The sequence below is a fragment of the Podarcis muralis genome, chromosome 3 (assembly GCF_964188315.1).
Source record: "Podarcis muralis chromosome 3, rPodMur119.hap1.1, whole genome shotgun sequence".
Lineage (NCBI taxonomy): Eukaryota > Metazoa > Chordata > Lepidosauria > Squamata > Lacertidae > Podarcis > Podarcis muralis.
Window position 1 is genome coordinate 26,548,643 of NC_135657.1, and position 23,277 is coordinate 26,571,919.

The window sequence follows — 23,277 nt, forward strand, 5'->3', positions numbered from 1 at the left end:
CAGATCAGAGGCAACTTTTAAAAAATGCAATTTTGTAGGCACTCCCAACCACAGCATTTTGGGCCTAAATCTGACATCTGCATAAGGGAACAAATGCAGGTGGCAGGTGGGGAGGGAGTCGCATTATTAGCCCATGATGAAGCAGAGCATCTACTTGGCTGTGATGCTCAAGGCAGCTTCATTGCTGTCTTTCCCCAACCTGACAAAACTCAGAAGGCAGCAACTGGCTTTTATCACTTTCCTGGGTAGAAGTTTCCCCTCGCGTGAATTCGACTGCTGTCAAAGGGAGGCAAGTTTTCCTGCTGAATAAGCCCAAACTTTTGGTACCCATGTCAGCTGCCTGATTGAATTGTCCAGCAGTGTGGAGCTTTTATTTGCGAGTTGTTCTATAGATATCTAAGTAACCCCTGCGCTAGTTAAAAGTCGTCACCAAAGGCAGTGATGAGCCGGTAGGGAATTTTCCATAAGACCTGCTACTGTATTGTCCTGTTACCTTACTATTATTTTATCTTAAAAAATCAATAAATAAATAATTAAACAATAGCCACCCACTTACAATATAGTTCTGGAAGGGTTTTCCTCCCAGTTCCCTTCCTTTCCTATGCCTGCATCAAAATATCCTAGCCGCAGTGACAGGGATGTTCCTTCTCAAACTGTTTCCAAAGCTCCAGTGTTCACTAGCAGACAAATAACGTCGCTTATGTGTTTATTTTGTTGGCTGGAGTTCTGCAGGCATAGATATGTCATTCCACCCTATACATACTTAGCTGGGAGCAGGCCCCATCCAACACAACAAACCTTACTTCTGAGCAGAAATGTGTAGGATTGCGCTGAGAGGGATGGAGTTTCTTTTCCGGGTAAAACTTCCACATTAAAGCCAAAACGATATTTCCCAATTTCGGGAGGGGAAAATACCTGGGGAAATTTTCAAATTTGGAGGCCAAAACGAGAAAGAAAGAAAGAAAGAAACAGAAAGGAATTGACTTGTGATATTCAAAACCAGAAGGCTTCTGATGTGGGGTGCGGGGAAATAATTTCAGATCAAATCCAAACGTCTTATTTTCTTAAGCAATCCTAGTGAGTCTGGATGTTAACAGTGCCTTTGCTGCATCTCTCCCAAAGGACAAGTGATGCATTTGTAGATCTCCTAACTTATTTTCTCAAGTGGGTAAACAAAGCAAGCACAAAAGAAGATAAAGATACAGGTACTGCTGTATTTAAGCTAAATCAAGTCCTTCCCCGCCCCCCTTTCCTTCTGATCGGAGTCCCGTTCTCGGCTCTTGTGCAGCTGCCGGGTATGCATGGTTAACCTCTGCTCAGCCATACACAGAAATCTTTTGTCCTAACATACAAAAAGCAAATCATTTGGCAAAGCTTGAGAGTATAATTAGATATAAGACTTCAGCTGGATTAATCTTTTAGGGCATGTCTTCTTTTCCTCCATCCTTAAAAGAAAAGAGAAAAAAGAACCCCCCACAATTTTGAAGCCTTAAATAATATTTAGTTGAGGGGAATGACACTGTTTTTTCTCTTTCCTTTTTAATCTAAGAAAGATGATTATATTTTCATAATGGCTTTCAGTCACTGGCCTACCAATCCTATGCATGTTCACCTAGAAGGAAGATATTTCGAGTTCACTGGGATTTGCTTTTCAGGAACTATGCTAGGATTGTGACTCTAGTTCTATTTAGTTTTTTTATAAAATTGCCCAGTCCCTACCATCAAATGTCTACCTCAGGGTATATAGGGATGTCTTCAGATAAACTGAAATGGGCCATTTTATTGAAGACCACATAAAATCTGCCCTGTCTTCAACAGAGGACTTGAAATAAAGGCTAAACTGGTCATCTGAAATTAGATAGTCCATTGCAGAATACGGCTGACCTAAGTAGGATTAGCTTCACCTACTTGGAAAGGAAGCTATTGTAAATGGATAACTGTCTTCACCCTTGTGCAATCAAAGCAGTTACTGTCAACTGTCCAAGATGGCGGTGGGATCTGCTGAAAGTCTGTACATGTTTTTCTTAAATACACACAAGGTTTTTTTTTTATATAATTATTATTGCAGAATCATTTACTTCAGCCAGAATAATTCTAAACGAATTTGCTTCCAAATTGGTTTAAGCGAAAGTTTTAATGGTCATGAAGAAAATGCTTTTAAAATGTTTTGTTCTAGGCAATTGATAGGAGGGATTAAGATCCTGTCCCTACAAACCCTTTCACAAGCCCCACTCACTTAATGTTTCTTCAGCATTGTAGGATTTGGTCTGTGGAAGCTTTCAGCATTAGTGCACTGGCTAAGACTGAACTTTGGATGGCAGTTAAGTGTCTTTGAATGTTACCCTTGGGTAGAGGGGTACGGAGATTGAGCTGGGCTTATTCTGCATTAAGCCTCAAGGGATATGAAGAGAACTGGACTGGGAGACTGAATCAGTTTCTGGTGTGAATTGTGGAGACGGAATAGGAATGTTTAGAATGGCCTTGCCCAACCTGGTGGTCGAGTGAACTGTGTATAGCCCATGCACTGTTCACACAACACGTTTCCCTGCATTGCTGGTAATAGATACCCATTCATAGGAGTCATTCTGCTCTGGGAATCAGCCATACTAAAGGGAAAGAGCCATTGTAGGGAAGGAAGGGAACAGAACCTGAGTGGAAAGAGGGGCTTAGTGGAAAAGAAACCCAGAACACGAGGAGTGATGGATTCAGTTCCAACCTCTTTCGGCTGGCTGTTGTAAAATTGTAAAGCAAACATAGCAGGAGCCCATGAAGCAGGTGTCAAAAATAAGCAACAAAACCAAAACTGTGAAAATACAGCTAAAATGGGTGGGAGGCTCAGGCCCTTGGGTCAACTGTGGCCCTCCAGTCATCTCTGTTCAGCCCTTGAAAAAAAAACCAGGCCACACCCACAACCAGGCCACACCCCTTACCAGGCTGTTCCACATATCCTTAAGTGCTTTTGCTTGGCTGGGATGTGTCGAACTGTGATAATGTCTCTGGCAAGCCTGGATGGAGAAGTGTGTGAGGAAAACCCTCTGCTGTGAGCATGCCCCACTCCTGTCATGCCCATGGCAGCAGTGGTGTGTGCCCATGACAGAGGAGGCAGGGACATGGTTGCTGCGGGAGCATGACAGTGGCAGTGCGTGGTGCACCCCTCAGGCCCAGGTCTGCCGCCTGAGGTGGCTGCCCCACATCACCCCATAGGCCCTGCATGTGAGAATGTAGAAACTTCTGTCTTTTGGATAGACTGCTGTACAAGGTAAGAGTTGCATCCTTTTCCACGCCTGCTTTTCTTTTTGGAAGGAAAGTTTCCCACCCATGGTCTAAAATATATAAACTATTAATATAGCATTCTGTGACTCTGCCTTGACGCAGTTCTCCTCATAGTTACTGAAGGTATCTCTTTAATTTACGACTACCAGTTGCTTTCAGTGGGACTCTCCTGATATATGTAGCCCCTTAATTGCTTTCTTCATATTTTTGGAACTACCATTGTGTGTGATTTTTGTTTGTTTTACTCTTTCCTCCTTTCCTATTATTATTATTATCATCATCATTATTTATTCCTACGTTTGTATAGTGCTTCGAAGCATTCAGATCACTTCACGTGTATCTTCTAGTTGCAGTCCTCACAACGGCCCTGTGAATTAAGCCAGTATTATTGTTCCCAAACCCGTAAAATGGGGGATGAGGCAGAGACTTGCCTAAACCCAACTAGCAAGATCACAGGCAGATGCAAACTGAGATCTTCCTGATTCATAGCTTCTCTTATCCACTGTGCTCTGGACAATCTTGACTAGGTTCTTTGCCCTTCTCACATTTTCATAGCTTGGAACTTTTGGAGAAATTGAGATCTTCAGACCCCCTTCCCCACTGTCACTGTTACAGCTCGGGGAGTTAATTTGTGAAATCAGATTTTTACTGGGGCTTATCCTTTTCTCAATTGATTGCATCTTTTTTTAGACATCACAGAAAAAGTCCCATTCACATGATACATCTGGGGATATATCAGATTTGAATCTCTGAAGAGAGTCTGCATGCAGGCAAGCTGTCCAAGCATAAGCTCTGGCCATACGCTAAATTCTGTTTCCTCCACCCCACCCCATCTATGTGCTCATATCCTCAGATATGTCCCATGGACAGCCATAGAGATTCCTTGACTACCCTGTTGCTATTCCAGTCCTAAAGATGTTACTCAAAATGCAGGGGACTTTGTGCACTTGGCTATGAAACTGCAAAGCTGCAGAACAGGCCTTCATCATAATGCTCACCTGGGCCTCGATATCTTCCTCTTTTTGCTGCCTGCCTGGGTGTGCCAAAACAGGGCATTTGATACCTAGTAGACCCAACATGCAGCTGATGGACCATATTCATCATGGCAGGTCACCAACAGTTTAGGCTTGCTTGGTGGCTACTGCCTCTGTCAGCCTGACGGCCTCCATGCATTATGGACTACAATTCCCATCAGCCCCAGCTAGTTCATCCAATGGGAGCTTGGCAAAGTGTTTCTACTTTCTGTGGTCCCCAGTGGAGGATTCAGTTGGAGCTGCTTACATGGGACTCCCAGTTTCCTCCTGTCCAGGTGCTGATCTTCCCCACTTCACCATGATCACAGGAATTGGCATCACCCAGACCATTAATAGGGCCTGTATGTAAGAGGCATGCCAATCAAACAAACATGTCAGAAGCAGCCCACAGCCCTTGTTCAGTAGAAAATCTTGCAGACACACACACACACCCTGTTGGTGCTGGCTGCAAGTATATTTCAAAAGCTATTGTATTTCCACTGGGGGCCACCACTACATATAGAATTTGCTGCTCTTCTTATTTTCTCACAGCTGCCTGTTTGTCTATGTTATCTGGAATCCATCGTAGGCAAAACCAAACGGGGGAGAGAGAGAGAGGCATGTGAAGGTCTGTTTGTTCTCCACCAGGTTTTTGTTTTTGTTCCTCTTTATTTCACATGGCTGAATATTCCGATATAAAGAATCTTAAGAGCAGCCGTTCTTCTTCCCTTTGGAACAGAAAGCAACATCTGTTTCCTTGGAGAATCCATCCAGGATAAGAACACAAGCCTTGCAGATAAGAGCCAAGTTCAGGTTTGGGTAGCGAAAGCCCTTCCTGGTATTTTTGTTTTGTTTTTGCTTTAGTTCCCAAATACATCTCGCTCTTCCCGTAAAAGGCGTCTAACCATTATCCTCCTTGTTTGAGGGCGAAAGGAGAGAGTTAATGTTTGTATGCTGCATTAAACAAGATGAGAAGATGCACCTGCATCCAGAGTTCCTGCCTTGTTCGCCAATGTATTGTATATCTTTGCAAACTAAATACGTTTAATCAAATATTTTTTCAAGTTTTTATTCAAATTGCAAAAGAAACAGACAGCCAATTGTTTTGCTGCCTGATGTTCCTTGTCAGGCCACCCTCTTTGCATCTCAAGAAAAATAGCCTTGTGCAGCCTCGGGCCATTTGCATAGAGAATATTGAAACACAACATTAGATTGTGGGTTTGGTTTGGTTTTGTTTCTTGTTGTAATGCATGAAGATTATCTTCCCAGGTGAAGGCTGTAATCTTTTTCTCTTCAGAAGGGTTGTCTTCTATAATATTCACAAGGAGAGGGGGGGGGGAAAACTTTTTTTGAAGTAAGACAGACAGTTCTTGTCCAAGCTGTGCAATGATGCAGTATGGACAAACAATGCTTTATGAATGACAGCATTTTGAGTGATTTTCTCTGGCCAAAATAAAAACACTTGCAGCAAATCCAAGCCTTCTCTCTCTCTCTCTCTCTCTCTCTCTCTCTCTCTCTCTCTCTCTCTCACACACACACACACACACACACACACAGACACACAGACACACACACACCACACACACACACACAGCTATTTGATTAAACTGGGGGTAGCTTGAGTTCAATATGGTGTCGCATTATTAAACCCAATAAATATATGCAGCCCAATTTCTATTAATCTGGGGATATATGACTGAAAGCAGGAAAGGTGTGTTGAAAGCACCAATCTGCCCATAAGATATACTTGGCAGGTACCCTGGGTTATGGTACTGAAAAAAACAAAACAAAACCACACAAGAGGCCATAAGAGGATTTCAAAGAGGAAGGGATAAAAATAAAGGCATCTTCATATAATAATTCTGACAATGATGCTTCCAGACCTGATACAATCCAGATGCCAGTCCCCTCTGCTCCCCACCCACCCAAAAAAGTATCTCAAATCAAGAGCAACAATCCATATTGTATACCTACAAGGAAAACATGAGCTGGAAAACTGCATACAACAATGCGTCTCTTCCTTTATCCTCTCTCCACTTCCTGCTCCTTACATCTCCTCTTCTGCTGTTGTGTTAAGCAGGGCTGCGTTGTGCTTTGTAAATAGATAACACTCGGATTCTCACGTTGTTTGAACACTGTTTTAGGTTCAGCTGCAGTACACAGTTTCTCTGATCTTTTATGTTCCTGAGCAGATGTCTTTCATTAATTTATGGATTTATCATCTTTTCTTTTCTTTTTGCCCCCCTCCCTCTCTTCTCTCTCTTTCTCTCTCTCTCTCTCTTTTACACCTGGCAGCTGGCTCAAGTTTCAGCAGTTATTGTCTATTTTGCATTACACATAGAACTGAATGTCATCTGTCTTCACAAAGCTATGGCAAAGAGTACGGAGGCAAGCCACATCAGCTGCTGGGGCAGAGCCTGTTTGCGTTTTTATTTGCCGTCTCCTCCTCCTCCTCCTCCCCCCCCCCCTCTTCTACCTCCCCCTCCCCTTTTTACCTCCTTAATATTTATTTGTGCTCATTTTCTTTCCTGGCCTTGAATGGAGCTTAGCTCGTGTTCAGTACAGCTGTATGTTTACTGAATCTATTCCATCATGAGTCATTGTGCGTGTGTAAGTATCCTGGAAACAGCCAGTGCTTTCTTGGAAGAACAGTTGCTTTTCAACACAAGCACTTAAAAAGAAAATTAACCAATTGGTCAGCTCAGATTTAGCAAGGGGGTCATCTCACTACTGGCCCTTTTAGCGTTCCGTTGGCTCTTTTTTTAATAGTCACTATTAGGGATGCTTTTTAGCAATAATCTAATCTGTTTGAAACAAAATAGAAACGGTGTACGAGGACTGTATTGTGAACGACAGGCAAGGTTTAGGGGAACAGAAGAAAGGGGCTTCTGAAAATGTACGTTTGAAATAATCAAGCCATATGTGTAAATGGATATTTCTGCCTTGTAAGTACTGAGAAGTGGAGGTGGTCTTGTGAACATGTGTTGCGTGTCGAGTTCAAATATACCCTCCCAAGGCAGAATGAAGTGCACTACCTGACCTTGCGTAACTCATCATCTCTCTGCCTAACCTACCTTAGGTGTTCGTCGTTGAGGATAAAATAGGGAGAGGACTGATGCCCCATTGTGAACTCCTTGGGAGAAGTGCAGCACACAAACCTAATAAAAAATAATAATGCAATAAGCATGATTATAATTGGGGTCCTTTCCTAGCAGTGCTTTTCTAAAATAGAATGAGAGCTCTGCTTTTTCTTGTGTCACTTGTTTCAATGGGACCTGCCTAGGAGAAGTTCCCAAGAAATTGAGCCTTGGGTTAACTGCTTTGGAATTATCCGTTACTTAGAGCTTTAATACATATTTTTTTTAAAAAAATGTTGATATATATTTGTGTGTGTGTGTGTGTGTGTGTGTGTGTGTGCAGGCTTCCTCAGGACAATTGCATAATGAAACAGATTTCTATCGGAGAAGTTTTGACTTGTCTGAAACTCTTATTGCTAAGCAATAGGTGACAGCTTGCTACTATTATTTCACTTATGCATTTTGACAGATGGCGGTTCCTAGCGCAATGCTCTTTTAGACTTCTCTATCAGTCTAATGGAGGTAGCTGTAGGTTCTTTCAACTCTTCTCTTGGCACAAGAAGTATGTCAGTCATAAATTATCTTCTTTGTAATCATTAAACATCTGAAGCTAAAAAAAAAAAAAATCTAGTTCAGCCAAGCATGTTGCAGTGCGTGTCACATAAAATTAAGAGCTTTAAACCACAACATTTTCTATATATCCTTTTAGAATTAAAACAAAGCTTTTTTTTTTTGGCAACATCTTGTGTTTTTAAATAATAATAAACCTTCCTCCATTCTCCTGCGCATCCAGGAGTAAAATTTTAAAACCTACTGTTAGATGCAAGGACTCTATTTAAAAAGAGGCTTATTAAAAAAAACAAAAAACCATAAACCCTCCAAGAGCAGTATATAATGTGTGTTGTATCACTGAACCTCATGTGTCTTGTCTCCCCATTATGCTGTTAGGAGAAGGTGCTTCAGTTTCTAGATCACGTTGAACTTGTTTGACCTTTCTCTGCCATAACGCATGTTATATTTAATAAGTGACATTTGTGTGCATGTGTGTGTGGTGATTGTCTTTAAAGGAAACAGCCCTCCAAGAAGCTACTGGGAGCATTCTTAATTGACCTTGTGGGGGCCACATTGATTTTGTCACGTGCATCTTCATTTCTGATAAATTATAAAGCCATTAATTTGCAGAGGAAATGGCAGGGCCAGCCTGCCGCACAGATGTGACCAAAACTGTCCTAGCAAACAGTACACAAAAGAGTGCCAAGAAGCCCCGAGAAGGAGGGGTGGCGGAAAAACCCGTCCCGAAAGCCTAGATTGTTATGCTTAGTTTCACATTCCCTTGGGAATGCTTTTGGTTATTTCTGTTTACAGGCCTGAAAGGTAATGATGTTTGAAGAATAAATAGGTATTCTTGCAGGGTAAGCGGCCATGGATCAAACGGCAGTTTTCCACTTCTCAGTATTTGCTGGCCCCCCAAACACATTTCTGTGCGCCTTTAAGGAAAGCTCTTATTTATTTCTAATTGGGAGAAGGGTTCTCTAAACCTTTCCCTGCCCCATTCTCGAGGAGCTAGAGCATCAGAGATATTGGAAAACATGGTGTATACCTAGCGAAAACATTTCTATTTTTGCTCTTAGCATAATTTGATGTGAGTGATGTGGTACTCAGGGAAGAAGAATGCATCAAAAGGCAACTGCAAAAAGGGAGAGGGGAGTCTTCTTCTTGGAAACATATGCATTGTGTGTTTGTTTCCTTAGCAACAGGTGAGCGCACACCTGGCGTTCAACCTTGCACCCACAAAATTTCCGCCACCATCTCCTAAGAAACAAATGAGGCCCAGTTCAAGATTTGCATGGAAGTAAGTTCTACAAGAATGGTTCCCAAGAAAGCATGTAGGTTTTCTCCAATTCCAGTTTTGACCCTTCTGAGGTGTGTTGCAACTTGAACATTCATTTGTCGGTCAGTTCCAGGTACAACTCTTCTCCCAAAAGGTCTTATCAGTTTCCAAGCAAAGCGTTTTTCCTTAACTAATTTCATCCTACATGCAGGAAGGTCTGTCTCCCAACCACTTGAAAAAGGCCAAGCTCATGTTCTTTTATACCCGCTACCCAAGTTCCAACATGCTGAAAACGTACTTTTCAGATGTAAAGGTAGGAAAAATCCTTTTATTCATTTATTTTTATTTCCTCTTGCTTTTGGTTGCATGTTTTAACTCCCTGAATGCTTTTTTTTTTTAATTTAAATTTGATTTCGCTAATAATATATCTTGGCAAACTGTTATTATATTTTTTTGCTATTGTTATTATTTTGCTGCTAAGTCATTCTTAAAGTCTGTGTTTATGCTCTCCCTGTTCTGTTTATCTCCTTTACCCTGTGGACATTAAAAAAAACCAAAAACAGTAAATTTGTAATTTTTTTAAGCACCATTGGACAGCACGCTTTTTGCATCTGTGAAATGTCTACTGGTGGCATTAGCCTACTATACAAGAGCATTTTGAAAGTGCTCCTTTAATTGTTCCATTGCAGCCGGGTTCCTCCTATTCCGCTTAGATTAGTGCCCGCTGTAGAGACCCATTTTTCTTTCCGTCAAAAAAGAAAAGCGGGGGGAAAAGAAATACTACATTGAAATTCTCCGTGCAGTAGCTGCTTAAAAACAAAAGTGATGATTGTCTCTTATTTACAACTTAATTTGTTGTTGATGCAGAGTACACTGAGCATAAGGAGGATGAATAAACTGACAGATTCAGGCCACATTATTCAAATGAGGATATGAAAGCTGTCGACGTACAGCTGCATCCTCCCCTCATTTTACAGAATATTAGGACCTCCTGGTTTTTTTTTAAAGTAATTGTTCTTTCACATTAACTTGATTTTTTTGTGTTATAATCATCTACTTTTTTTGCGGGGGGGGGGGGGACAAGTTTGGGTTCCAATTATTATAATGATACACATGGTATCATTTTGTCAGCCTTTAAAGATAAACATCACATTAGTTTAAAATTGCCATGTTAAAATTCTTCTCTTCTTGCCTACCCCCCCCCCCAATTCTACAAAAACTTTAGCCATGATCACCACCTCTCCTCCACTTTTGCAAATTTGCCTTCTGTGCTTCAGGGATCTTCTTAAACTGGCCTCCTGTGAAAATGGCCTGCTGTTCACTTTTTTCTCACTTTTTTTTTTTAAAAAAAAGAAATTTGGTCTATCTTGTTTAGTTAATTGGCTTCTATTTAATCAATTTAAGAATTGGGGTGTTTTGAATTGCACACCCTTCCTCCCATTGGTTGCAGCATTTTACTTAGAAATATTTGTGCTTTGTGGGCTGTTTTTAATGGGTTCTTCTTTCATTTTTCTTTTTGCATGGCATACATGTAAACGTACATTCAACATATTCTGCCCTGCTAGAGTTTCGGGCCAAACTGGTTTTCTAGGCTTTTTCTTACTTCTGCTTTTTACAAAAAAATTAAGAAGTGCTTTGAAAACCTTTTTGTCCAGAAAGTCAAGTAGGGTGTTGGCGAAGAAAACTGAATGTGTGTATTGCTGTTAACGACTGCTCTGTCATAGGCTTTTGCTTAAATAATAATAATAATAATAATAATAATAATAATAATAATAATGCATCATCCATACAGTGCCTATGCCTGGTTAATAACCTGCCATGACTCATCCAATGGGCCAATGAAAATGCTTCTGTGGCAGTATTACCTGCAATGCAACAATGTAAAGAATTCTTGCTCTGGAGACGTTGGAGCCATTGGTGGAGCTTGACCGCAGTATGGCTCGAGGGAATCCTCCTAAAGGCTCTCTCTGCTCCAGTGTTTCCCAAACTTGGGTGTCCAGCTGTTTTTGGACTACAACTCCCATCATCCCTAGCTAGCAGGACCAGTGATCAGGGGTGATGGGAATTGTAGTATAAAAAGATCTAGAGGCCCAAGTTTGAGAAGCCCTGCTTTGGTGGATGCCGATGTAGGCAGCCCTACAGAAAAGAAAAAAGTCTCGCTAGTATGTAGTGCCTGTTGTCTTTTTTCAGCATGTGACAGCCGAAGTCGGTCTTCTTGCGATGTTGCCGAGTGATATGAAATATTTTGATGTTATGCCACCTTATATTTATATAGCATCATTCATCCAGAAGAAGCCCAAAGTGCTTTACAAACAGCCAATATAGGGATCATTCACCCACCACTGAAAGGCAGCCACTTCCGTGGTGGAAGGCAACAGCCATTCGGGGTCAGCAACACCACACACCAGTAGATGTAAATATTAGATACATTCCTCTTTTCTTGGGGGAGCGGGGTTGGAGGGTGGGTTTCCACGTTTAATCTTTTTGGAATGTTTTATTTCATGGTAACAGTTCGTGGGTAAAGTCAGCCTCTCCTTTAACCTGCTCTGTAAATTTGGTTGGGCTGAATGTGTGATCCGGGCTGGGTTAATGTTTATTTTAGGCAAGCTGCGAAGTAGACGCTTGTGGGAATTGTGCACATAATTTTCTCTCTCTCTTTTTGCATTGAGCTCCTTTTTAAAAATAAAATAAAATAAAATAAATGTCAGGAGATGGGAAAGGGCTACTTATCTCCAGAAAGGAGATTGATGTCTTCAGTCTTAGCCAGATAGAATACTGGTACAGTAGTCTGGTAGAATAAGACCAATACTACTGCTTACTGCAAATAGGGTGTAAGAAGGCTGTACCCAACCTGGTTTCTTCCAGATGTTTTGCAATCCTTTCATTCCTGACCTTTGACCAGGCTGAATGGGTCTTTCTGATGAGTCTAGAACATCTGGAGGGCACCAGGTTGGGGAAGGGTAGTGAAAAATATTGACCATTGGCCTTTCTCAGTCAGGCTTGTTCACGTTGACTAGCAACAACACTATAAGCTCATCACAGACCTTCTGCCTGATGTTCTTCAAATGGCTATTCCAGGAATTAAACCTGGGGCATTCTGTGGGCTAACCATTCAAAGGTGTCATGCACAGGTCAGGAAAATGTGGGTGGGAATGAGGAGAGGCTTTCTGTGGGGAGGGGGGAGGCCTGCAGGCCCCTTTTGAGTAGATTATTTCCATGTGTATGGAGGTAGTTTTATTTATAAAAGAAGAGAGAGGCCCTGTGATAATGGCATAATTTGGGAGACATGTTTACTTTCATCTGGATTTGCAAAGGGACATGGTGTCACCCATAAACTTGTGTCTGGACAGTTGACCCAACTTACTTTAAACCAGTTCTTTTATTTTTTAAAAAATCAGTGTATCCTCCACCTCAAGTCACCTTTTTATAGTATTTAATTAGCCAAACCATGCTAGGCAACAGTAATTCAAAATCAGCTTGGCTAAACTTTAGTGTCAAACTTTTGGTTGGTGTTCAACCAACTCTTACTCAGAGTGGGTCCAGTGCTATTAACGAACGTGGCTATTAGCCTCAATAGATCTACTCTAAGACATAGTTGAACACCACCCTTTAAAAAAGAAAGCTTTAAAAAGATTGCAAACAAACTTTAAACAAACAAACAACCTCTCACAATTTTCACAAGTTCATGCCAGCAGATACAGAACATGTATGAATCACTACTTCAGCAAAACATTATAGATCATAATATGCCAGTCTTACCAGATATCCCTGCTGGAACAATAGGTTGGGGTTTTAGTCCCACTGAACTCCTTGGTGTAAATGATCAATAAATTGACTTCCTAAGTATTTGCTATGTACACAGGCCGCTAGTTAAGACAGGTGAAAGAGAAACCCAATGCAACTTAATGCATGAATTTACTTAATGCATTATAGCCAAAAAAATCTAGACACAATTAGACTAACATGAGATCCCCTGGTCTAACTTAGCTGCATGAGAATGTTGCCCGTACTCTCAAAGACCAAAACCAATGGGGTCAGGAGTGCCAACTTAGCCCCGTGACTGAGTGTGTCTGGCGCCGTGGGTGTCAAGCCAGCGCTCATGGCCCTGGCACTGAAATTTGTGGGTGCTTGGCCACCCAGGGCCTCAGGGATTTGGCACCTATGGTAGGTTTGATAGTGTAGCTATTCATGTTTCTAGATAAGAAAGAGGTCTTGAAGAAATTTCTGGGTCAGATGCTTTTAGTTAATGTAAAGGAAGAACCAATGGAAGGACTTCATAATGTACGGTGGCAGAATAGGAACTCTTTCTGTTGTATTAGCAGTGCCTATAAAAAACCTCAAGGAACACTCTTAACACTAATGCAATCAGGGAAGAAAGGATGGATGGAGCCCATCCTCCAGGGTCCTTCTTTCTACCACAACCCCATGTGCCCCATTAAAAATCCATTCCAAAAAATCAAGAGATCATTCAGAGTGGCCTCCAGTGCGGCATGTGAATCTATAGTTGGAACAGAATCCCTGGAAAACACACAAGGGCTCTTTGGAACCCAGCCCATGCACTGCAATCTATCCTAATACATTGTACAATAAATATACAAAGTCCAGTTTAGTGCTCTGTGCTGGTCTTGTACTCAAGGGAGCTTATTCCCCCCCCCAAAAAAAAAGCCAATTTAACCAATTTGAAAAGAATAAAATAGTTTTCATACACAGATAAGCCCCAAAAATCTTTCGTTTGTAAATAAATCCAAACTGATTTCTGTGGATCAATCTTGCTTACTTAGTTTAATTGAAATTGTCCCATTGATTTTTTTATTTTTCCAGTCGCTTATGCATGAATCACTGTACCCAAATTTCACCCTTGATTTTTCTGCCGCTTGACTTAAGGAGCTGCCATTAGTGAGGCTGAATAAGATGCAACCATCTTATAATTTTGTCCCTAAACTGAGGGAAAGGGGAAATCTCCTGAGTCGGTATTGTGGGAACAAAAAAGGATTCTCCTTGTATCATCTTCTTTCGCTCCACTTGATGCCGATTTTAATGTATAAGCTAATAATTCTAAGACTACTAAATACAACAGATTCAGTGTCATTTTAGCTTTGAAGAACAGGCGCTTCCAGGCTTTTCAACCCAGCAGTGTTAAATGATGTATCTCATTCCCTCCACCCCTTGAGTCAACTGCTGCCTAGCCAGATTAAGGTGTCAGATTGATTTGTTTTATACATCTTTTGACCATGCTCATTGAATATTTAGGAAGTTTCTTCAGCCCATATTGAGGCTGAGGTATCCCGTGGGAAGCATTAATCAAAGTCACAGAGACTCTTACACTGTGGAAACACAGACTCTTTATTGTAGCGATTAGTTTTTGCAGTAACACATTAACACACTACAGAGCTTTTCTTTTATAGAACAATTGATCCTTTTCTTGTACTCCACTAGGGAAGGGCGGGGGGAATAATTAACTCTTTAAAGTTTAGCAATTTTAAAAAGACTGATTTATCTACACCAGAATGTTGAGGCGAGAGAGGGCATTTGTCTCTGTGTTTGTGTGTGTGTTGCGCACACATTCGTATGTATGCACAATTAACTCACTCTCCGAATGTTTCTATACTATTCGAGCTGATTAGTTTTGTTCCTTAAGCGCTTATGTCTGTAATTTTTGCATGTCTTACTCTTTTTTTGTCCACACTAAAACTTTCTCTGATGTTTCCATGCTGCAGCAATAAGCATTAAATCTCTCTTTCTGTCCTATTGCTAAATAATGACATGCGCACCTACTTTTTGTTGTTGTTGTTGTCCACATTAGGTCATTCATGACCATTCTAGAAAAAGAATCCCCTTTCTATTTTCCTCCCCTTCTACAGTACTCTTGCCCATATGAGACAATGTCTTGTAACAATGCAGGGGCCTAATCTCCATGTCAAAGCAATTTTCATTCCCCAGTGCACACCCTGCTATCATTTTGTAATGTTTTGTTTCTTATTCTAAAAGAATTAAAAAGGAACAGTAAGCCGTCACGGGGGCCTGTAGTCCTTATCTCAGTGTCTGGAAATTTGGACAGTGTATTTTACTGCTGAGATAAAATGGAAAGAACTCCAAGTTCAGCAAATCGTAATGGGTTTAAGTTCTATTGAAATCGGTAACCAGAAGATCAGATAACGGGGGTCCTTCAGTTGTCTTTTTAATCAGGTTCCCCGCAAGGGCTGAATAGAGACAGAGCAGACACACAGAGTGAAAATATAATTCTTGGATAGGTTAAGTACATGTTTGAACTCTTGCAAGCAGAAGCGATTTGATGATGACTTAATCATTTTCTGGTCAATTATCTGTAAGGACCCTTGCAACTGCATGGCAATTATGATGCAAGTTGGCCTTTTGGGAGAAACACCAGTCTCCCTGCTTCTGTTTCCTTGTTACTTAGATTCCCTGCCATAAATTTTCATTCGTTTATTATCTTTGCTAGCATGGAAACAACTTTCTGTGTAGTAATTACAGCCCCAATGCACACTTTAGCTGTCATCTTGTTGGAGGCCTGGATGTTCTCATGGCCAGCGTTTGATAAGTGTTCTTTGTTGATTTTTGATTAATGCACATCTCTTTCTGGGGGCCGGGGGAAGTGAATGCCTGTGATGACAAAAGGCAGGGGGTAGTATATCAGCCTGCCAGATATATAGCTATGGATTTATTGGTTTTAACTTGGCAAGTTAAGTTGCATCTGTCCTTTACACGCAGGAAGGGCTGTCAATAAGAAGGGATCAGCTGCAACGCAGCTTAGGTGACATCTTCAGTTCAAAGGTCAGAGGAAGAGTAAGAAAACTTGTCCTGAAAGACGTGGGCACTTTTAACCTTGACCTTCTGACTTCTAATAAAGGGATCCAGTGCATTTTCCTCCATCTTATGGATGAGCTGGAAAACTTTAAATTTGCTGGGCGGAATGCCAGGGATTAATGGAGGCTTTGCGGATTTCGATAGTCAGGATATGATAAGCATCTACAAGTCACATGCAAATTTTTTAATTTATTTTTTGCAAAGTGAGAGCAACCCTATAGGAAGGCCCCGTTTTTGTTTAGAGTGTGTGCAATAAAGAGAGAGGGGAATTCTTTTTAGCTTGACATAGAACGAGAAAGGAATTTTGCATCAGATCTATGTGACACACTGAAATGTAACCAACCTCAAGTTACTTATGTCTGTTACACCACCTACCCATAAATATTTTCTAAATTGATTTCACACTTTTATTTGTGGGGAATAACTGCTACATAATAGGAAACACATTGCAACACCCCCCCCCCATCTTATATGTGGCCTTCAATGGGCAAGACATAGTCACATTTTACTGTTTTGGCCACTCATCTCTTATATCAGACAAAATACATCAGCACAAACCTGGAAGGTACTGGACACCTCCTCCTATAAGAGCCTAGAAGCTTGCTAGTGGTGCCTCAAAATTTGAAAGTGCTTTCCATGCATGATACATAACTTGATATAAAAGCAGTGCTCTTTAGCAACTTTAGGAACGAGATCCAGTCCTTTCCCGTTAAAAAAATTGGCGCAGCATTTTTATATCATTTGACTCGACCACTCAAGCCTCTTTACCCCTTGGGTTTAAAAAAAGCTTTTGAAGCTTGGCTATGGGGCAGTTTGGAAGAGAAGGGGTGGATGTAAGAAAGGATGTTGTGAAATGGGGAGGAAAGAGAGGACGTGTCAACGCTCTAATCCTCCTTGCTCTTCTGATTTCCACAGTTCAACAGATGTATTACCTCTCAGCTCATCAAGTGGTTTAGCAATTTCCGTGAGTTCTACTACATTCAGATGGAGAAGTATGCACGCCAAGCCATCAACGACGGGGTAACAAGCACTGAAGAGCTGTCCATAACCAGAGACTGTGAGCTGTACAGAGCCCTCAACATGCACTACAATAAGGCAAATGACTTTGAGGTACGCTGTGACCTTTCTGGGTTTCTTCCTCTTCTATGCATGCATATAATTGAAATTTCCCCCCTCCCTTTTTTATGCATTTTCGCTTATTTTGGAAACTGTTTCTTTTACAGTGCCCACCTTGCAAATGATGTTAATGTGTTTTGTTCTATGTTTTGTTAAAAAGGAAAAAGGGAAGAAGGTCATTTTTGCCTGCCTTACCAGAAAGCAGGAAAGTTTTCTGTCTCGATAGCAGAGCGCTGCATTTGGGTTGCTTGCATTTTCGAGAGCTATTTTCTTGAAAAAGCCACCCTACTCGAGATCTTTTGACTGTAGCTAATCGTTTTGCAACCCGGACAGAAAATGCAGCTCGCGAGCGAAACAAAAACAAACAAAAGCGCGACTTAGTTGTGTCTCGGTTCCATTGAAATCAACGGGGACTAGGCCTATCTAAATGTCTCTGGATTATACCCCATGGATTGGCAGCTTTGATTGAAACTCTTCCTTACAGGCCAACAATGAGCGGGTGTGAGCCAATCACCGAGGCCTTGGCTCAGCAAGCGATTGTTGCTAACCTGCTGACCTTCCGTAAGCCCCACGGTGGCAAATTCCTCCGTGCTGATGATAAGCGTTTTGCACTGTCAGATGCAGGGATGAGGCGAGAGGGGCTTCTGGGAGTTGTCACTCTGTGGCATTGAAGCCTTGTGGCAGTGCGTTGGTATTATCTGCTCAAAGGATGGGCCACATTGTTTGGTATAAGCTGCAGAGTGGCGTGGTCAGAAGGGGTGGCAAGGGCTTTTGTTTCTTTCCCTATGGAAGTAGTACTGTGCTGGGTACAAAAACGTTTCTAAAGTGATTGCCATCACCACCATCATCACATCTAAGTGATTCAGTTGGAAAGGGACACAGAAGGTTAGGATGCAGATTTCACTTCTACTCTTACTCATTCACCGGAGCTTTTTATTTCAGGGTGTGTTGCCAAAACAAAACAGCCATGGCCCATCAGGCTTATTCTTTATCAAATGTGTGCCCTACCTGGCTATTGAAGATCCCTCTAGACCAGTGTTTCCCAAACTCGGGTCTCCAGCTGTTTTTGGACTACAACTCCCATCATTCCTAGCTAGCAAGACCAGTGGTCAGGGATGATTGGAATTGTAGTCCAAAAGCAGCTGGAGACCCAAGTTTGGGAAACCCTGTGCTAGATGTTGCTGGACTGTAGCTCCAATCATCCCTGGCCTTTTATGGGCCATGCTGGCTGGGGCTGATGGGAGTTGGAGTCCAGCAACCTCTGGAGGGCCAATGACTTCACTACTCTTGGATGGAGCTTCTTCTGAAGAAACCAAGAACAAAAACAAAGGGAAAGTGCATTTGACACCCTCCTAACAACAATTTAGCAGAAGATGAATAAGGGTTATATGTACAATTTCACAATATGAGCCTGTTCTCATAAATCACGTCTCTGTCTGAAAATGCAAAAGCATTAATATGCATCTATATATTGTGTTGCCCTCTTTCTGTCTTTGAGCTACCCATGTGAGTCTTTCTGTGTTGCACAGTTTAAAGCATGGAGGAAATGGCTTTTAATTGGAGCAGCCTGAGGCTGCAACATAACACCTATGGTATATTGTTCCCAGTAGTTTGCAATTATATGATCTGGAGATTGCAGCATAAGTTTTGCCCCCCAATAAGTTAATTTCTTATAACACAGAACCCCTTTCCCTTGTGTTCATAAGCATGGCTATGAAATTCCTAATTCATACAAACAGCTGGATGGCAGCTTTAAGACTGCTACCCACTAGGCTGAAAACCCGGACCTGAACAGGCCATTACTGCATATCGTTTAATCTGAAGGTATGCATTCTTGCCTGATCAGCGGCCAGCCCAGGTGACTAGCACTGAAGCAAAAATGACATGTACTGTGGTGTTGAAATTGGATCTGAAGACCTTGAGCAAATGGAGCATTTTCCATATTTAGCATCATCAGAGTTCCTCCCCTTCATACTTTTATTGCTGATCCTTTAATATAATTGAAGCCTGATATGCCTTTCATCTTAAATAATTTAAATGGATTTTCCTAAACCTTTTCTGCTCGCTTCCTCTTACGGAGTTAACATTCATAACGTATTGAAGAAATGGGGATAAAATCTCATAGAAAAAGGGGGCTCTGGGTGAATTATGGAACCTGTTTTCCTTAAGATCTATTACTCAACATACACTTGCCAGAGCCACATCTCACATTGTGCAAGCGGCGTCCCTGTGGACAACACACATGCTTTTTAGACTCATGAACGTCCTTCAGCAGTTCATACGAAACACATCCTCAACCCACTGCGGAGCTGCTGGGGCCTGCCTTTGCTCTAACATACGAGCTGGCTTTTCTGACTTCCTTCCACAATGCCTTGGAGCCGCCAGCAGCTGTTAACAGAACTCAAATAAGATCCTTAACAATCCTCATGCCTCCTTACTTTAGATTTGTCACAATCGCCTCAGGCTCATAGCCAGAGGTAGCTGAAACACCTTGCAGAAGGATTTGGTGACTGAACGAGTAATCTCTCTCTGTTTGCGAGAAGTGTACCAATTTGTTTCTGTGTTTCTGTGTGCTGTCATTGGAGGTCAGTTGAAATTGTGAACACATTAGGCTCAGCAGCAACACAAAACTGAACCAAATCATCTTTAGAAGTAAGCAAAACTTACATTCTGATGAATTAAAGATACGCGTGCTGGGGAAGGAGGATTTTCATATGTCCATCCTTGTGCGTTACTGTTTTCACAAATGGTAACTTATAGAGCATCCTACTCTACCCTAATTCCTTTATGTTTTCAGCACACATTAAATAGTAGCTCTCCCTCCTAAATAACCAAAACAAAAAACACCTCAGCAGCTATGTGTGCTGTTTGTGTAATCTCTAGTATGTTTTAAACTCAAGTATCTAAAGACTGCAATTCTAGACACACTTAGAACAAAGCTCCATTGAACTTGCAAGTAGACATCTAGATATGCACTCCAAATGCGATAGAAACATACTTATCCTGGATGGTTTGCAGAGAATATTTTAAAGGGAATTAGAACATGACAGAGACAGCAGCTTTCTATGGGTTTCTTACATAAGTCACACACACACACATATATTATTTGGTTTTAATATTTAAATGTTAGGGTGGATTTAGTTAGCTCTTTGTTCTCCCACCGGCTTTCCCCCAGTTATCTAGTGGTAGTAGCACTGGACCAGTTCCAGTTTATCCTCAACTTTCTTGCCCACCTAAAGATTAGGTAGGCTAGCATATCAAACTTGTGAATGGCCACTGAACATTTTGGGATTTTGCAGAAATCTAATTGCTTTTACGCTGTGAGTGGCAGATCAACTCAACCTAGACGAGGAGTACTTGTTCAAATTACACTTTGTTCCAATTGCACTTAGATGCAACTTTCCCCATTGCATTTCATACTTGGGCAAATTTATCTGAGGAGAAAAGAAGTGATTGTGAAATGTACTGGTGGGATTCAACCGAGTTGTTATGTGCATGGAATGAGGTCCACTTGTGAATGAGACCTTTCCCGCTTTGTTCCCCATACCCTTTAAATCTGCTCCAGAGGTTGGGGTGTAAGAGGGGGAAGTCCCATTGCACAAGCAGACCTCGTTCTGTGCTGGCATACCCCACTTAGCACTATGTTGAATTCCACCCTATGTACCTGTGTAAATTGCTGTCCCCGCCCCCTTTAAAATATACAGAATTGGCATTTGGGAAGCAAATTAGTTGCACACCCCCTATCAACATGCATTCCACACCAGTTGTGGTTCACTGTGAGCTCCTAGATATAAAATAGATACATTGCATAAATACTCATACATGGATGCTTCTGTTTTGCAACTAAAAGTAGCTTTGGGAAGTTGATTTGCATTTGGGAACTGGCATTGAAAACAAGAGTTAAACTCTCCATCCTGCCTTACAAATATCAGGGCCTTCTGCAACTGCTTTGAGGAAAGAGGAGGAAGTTGTCTGGAAATCCAATAACAGAACTCCCATGTCATGTGGCCCTCAGTTATCACGTGCCTTGAGAAGCATGTAGTTATGTCCATGGTGGGATACAGGAGCGAGACTCATGGCCTTCCGCTTATGCATATGTTCTGTGTAAATTGGACTTGCTCATGACAGTCACTCAGCCCTTTTCCATAGTGTGGACCACATCTCCAGAGCCAACCTGCATAGGCACTCTTGCCTGTATACCTGATTAAAGGCTATAACATGCAGTATGGAAGATGAGCCAAAGGCTGACTCATACACCATACAGAGTGTGGAACCTACATATCTGGTACACATGTTGCTGCCTTGTTGTATTTAATTGTTTTGTGGATTAAACGGTATTGGGGATCGACCTGCTAAATGCTATAGCGAACACTATGCTTACAGTAAAGGAAAACAGGTGAGTGAGGAGAGGGCCCATGCTCAGTAGCCCTTCACCCAGACATCGATGCATACAGTGCTGTGCAAACATTTGAAGGAAGGGAACCTTTGCAATCTGGAACCCTGGTTGCTCAGGGTTCCAGATCATGTTCTATATCCCTATAGGTGTCTGTGCATTTGGCGTGGCCCCACTTCCCCACTTGTGTATGTATTAACTGTATGTAAAACCCCTGAACAAGGCTTGCAGTGTTAATTTTATGGGGAGAGACAGCTGAAAGGTCTTGTGAGACATGCTGGGAGGATCCTTGGAGCCAAAAGGTAGGCGGCTAAGGATACTAGTTGTGCAAGCATCACCTAGTTGCAGTGACTGCCAGTGTGTGCAGGTATTCCTTGCAAAGTCTACCCTCCCCTATTCAATGGAAGTGTCTGCTACATGAGCCCCTAGAAGCTGACAGTTGCATTGAAGCGAGTGGTGGAAGGCTTTCAATGGAGGGGCTTTCTGGTACACTGCTGCACACATGGTGTTTGAAATTAGAAATAAATATATACAATAAGAATGCACAAAATAAAAAGTGGACAGTATAGCCAGTAATATATGCACCTGTTTTACGAGCACTGTTGTTTATAATATGGACATTCATAGTATATTTGAATGCAATAAATTGTGATATACTTTCATAAATGGTGTTTCAGCCACTGTCATCTCTGACAAGTGGGTAGTCTCTGTTTGCCTTTCATAAGCAATTACTTAGAAATGTAAGCTGAAAAGTCCTAAATTCCACAGTGATGGATGTATGAACCTGCCTTTTACTAAGTTAGATCATTGGTTCATCCATCTCTGTGGGAGAGGTCTTTCCCAGCCTTGCCTCCTGTGATATTTTTAACTGGGAATGTCAGGGATTGAACCTGGCATCTTATGTATACCAAAAAGGTGCTCTACCTGTTGATGCAAAAATCAAAACTCTGCCAATGCACTGTTGTGAAATCTTATGGCTGAGTTTTTATTTTGAAGGGCATAGTAATGAGATCTGGGATTTCCGGAAAAGCAGAGAGGTTGTCAGGAAGAGGGAAGAGTAGATTCATAATGGGGACATGTACATTCCCGTCCACTAGAATTCTCCTGTTAAATTGCCTGGTTTCCCATAACACTAAGCCATGGTTTGTTTAACAGATCATGGGTTCCTACAGACAATCAAATAAACCCATGGCTTGTTTCTCCAAATTCTTTTTTCATCTGCTCTTGCCTTGTACTTTTGTAGTCAGGTGAGTGTCTGGGTAAAGGCGGCCAGACAAGCCATAGTTAAGAAAGAGTGCTGGGTTTGCATGTAACACCAATCCATAGTTAAAATAAACCAAGATTTGTACGCCAACAGCAAATCATGAATTCAGTGGGTGGGTTGTTTGGTAACCCAACTATAGTTCAGCCTCTTGGCATGAGTCAGACATGCAAATAAGCCATCATTTAATAAACGATGGCTTGGTGTTATGTGCAAACTATGCCTCTATCCATAACTTCATTGTCATACCTAGTTCCATTTCCTTAAGAGGTTGTAATTTAGGATTTTAGCCTAGCAAAATCAATTGACATATTCCTAGGTGTACTTATTTGCTACATTTGTTTTTAAATGTTGTGGGCCAGAAACTTGCACTCACATGTGAACTTGTGTTCTCTCAAATATAAGCTAGAGAGTTGTAGTAGCCTGACTAGTAAACTGTGGTTGTCATGTATAAACCTTTGCATCCTGGATACCTTTGTAAGCTTATA

At 41.6% G+C, this 23,277-nt stretch overlaps 1 protein-coding gene across 10 annotated transcripts in view; it reads left to right on the forward strand.

Moving 5' to 3' along the window:
• The window catches only part of PROX1 (prospero homeobox 1), a 74,778-nt gene that overhangs the window by 15,941 nt on the left and 35,560 nt on the right, over window positions 1–23,277 (forward strand). For 8 of the 10 annotated variants that reach the window (XM_028724659.2, XM_028724658.2, XM_028724664.2 and 5 more), the window contains exons 3-5: window positions 9,400–9,507; window positions 11,470–11,607; window positions 16,935–17,129. In XM_028724659.2, the coding sequence (XP_028580492.2) occupies window positions 9,400–9,507; window positions 11,470–11,607; window positions 16,935–17,129 (441 nt within the window). The remainder of the gene's footprint in view (window positions 1–9,399; window positions 9,508–11,469; window positions 11,608–16,934; window positions 17,130–23,277) is intronic. The other 2 variants (XM_028724665.2, XM_028724666.2) reach the window with 1 other exon arrangement.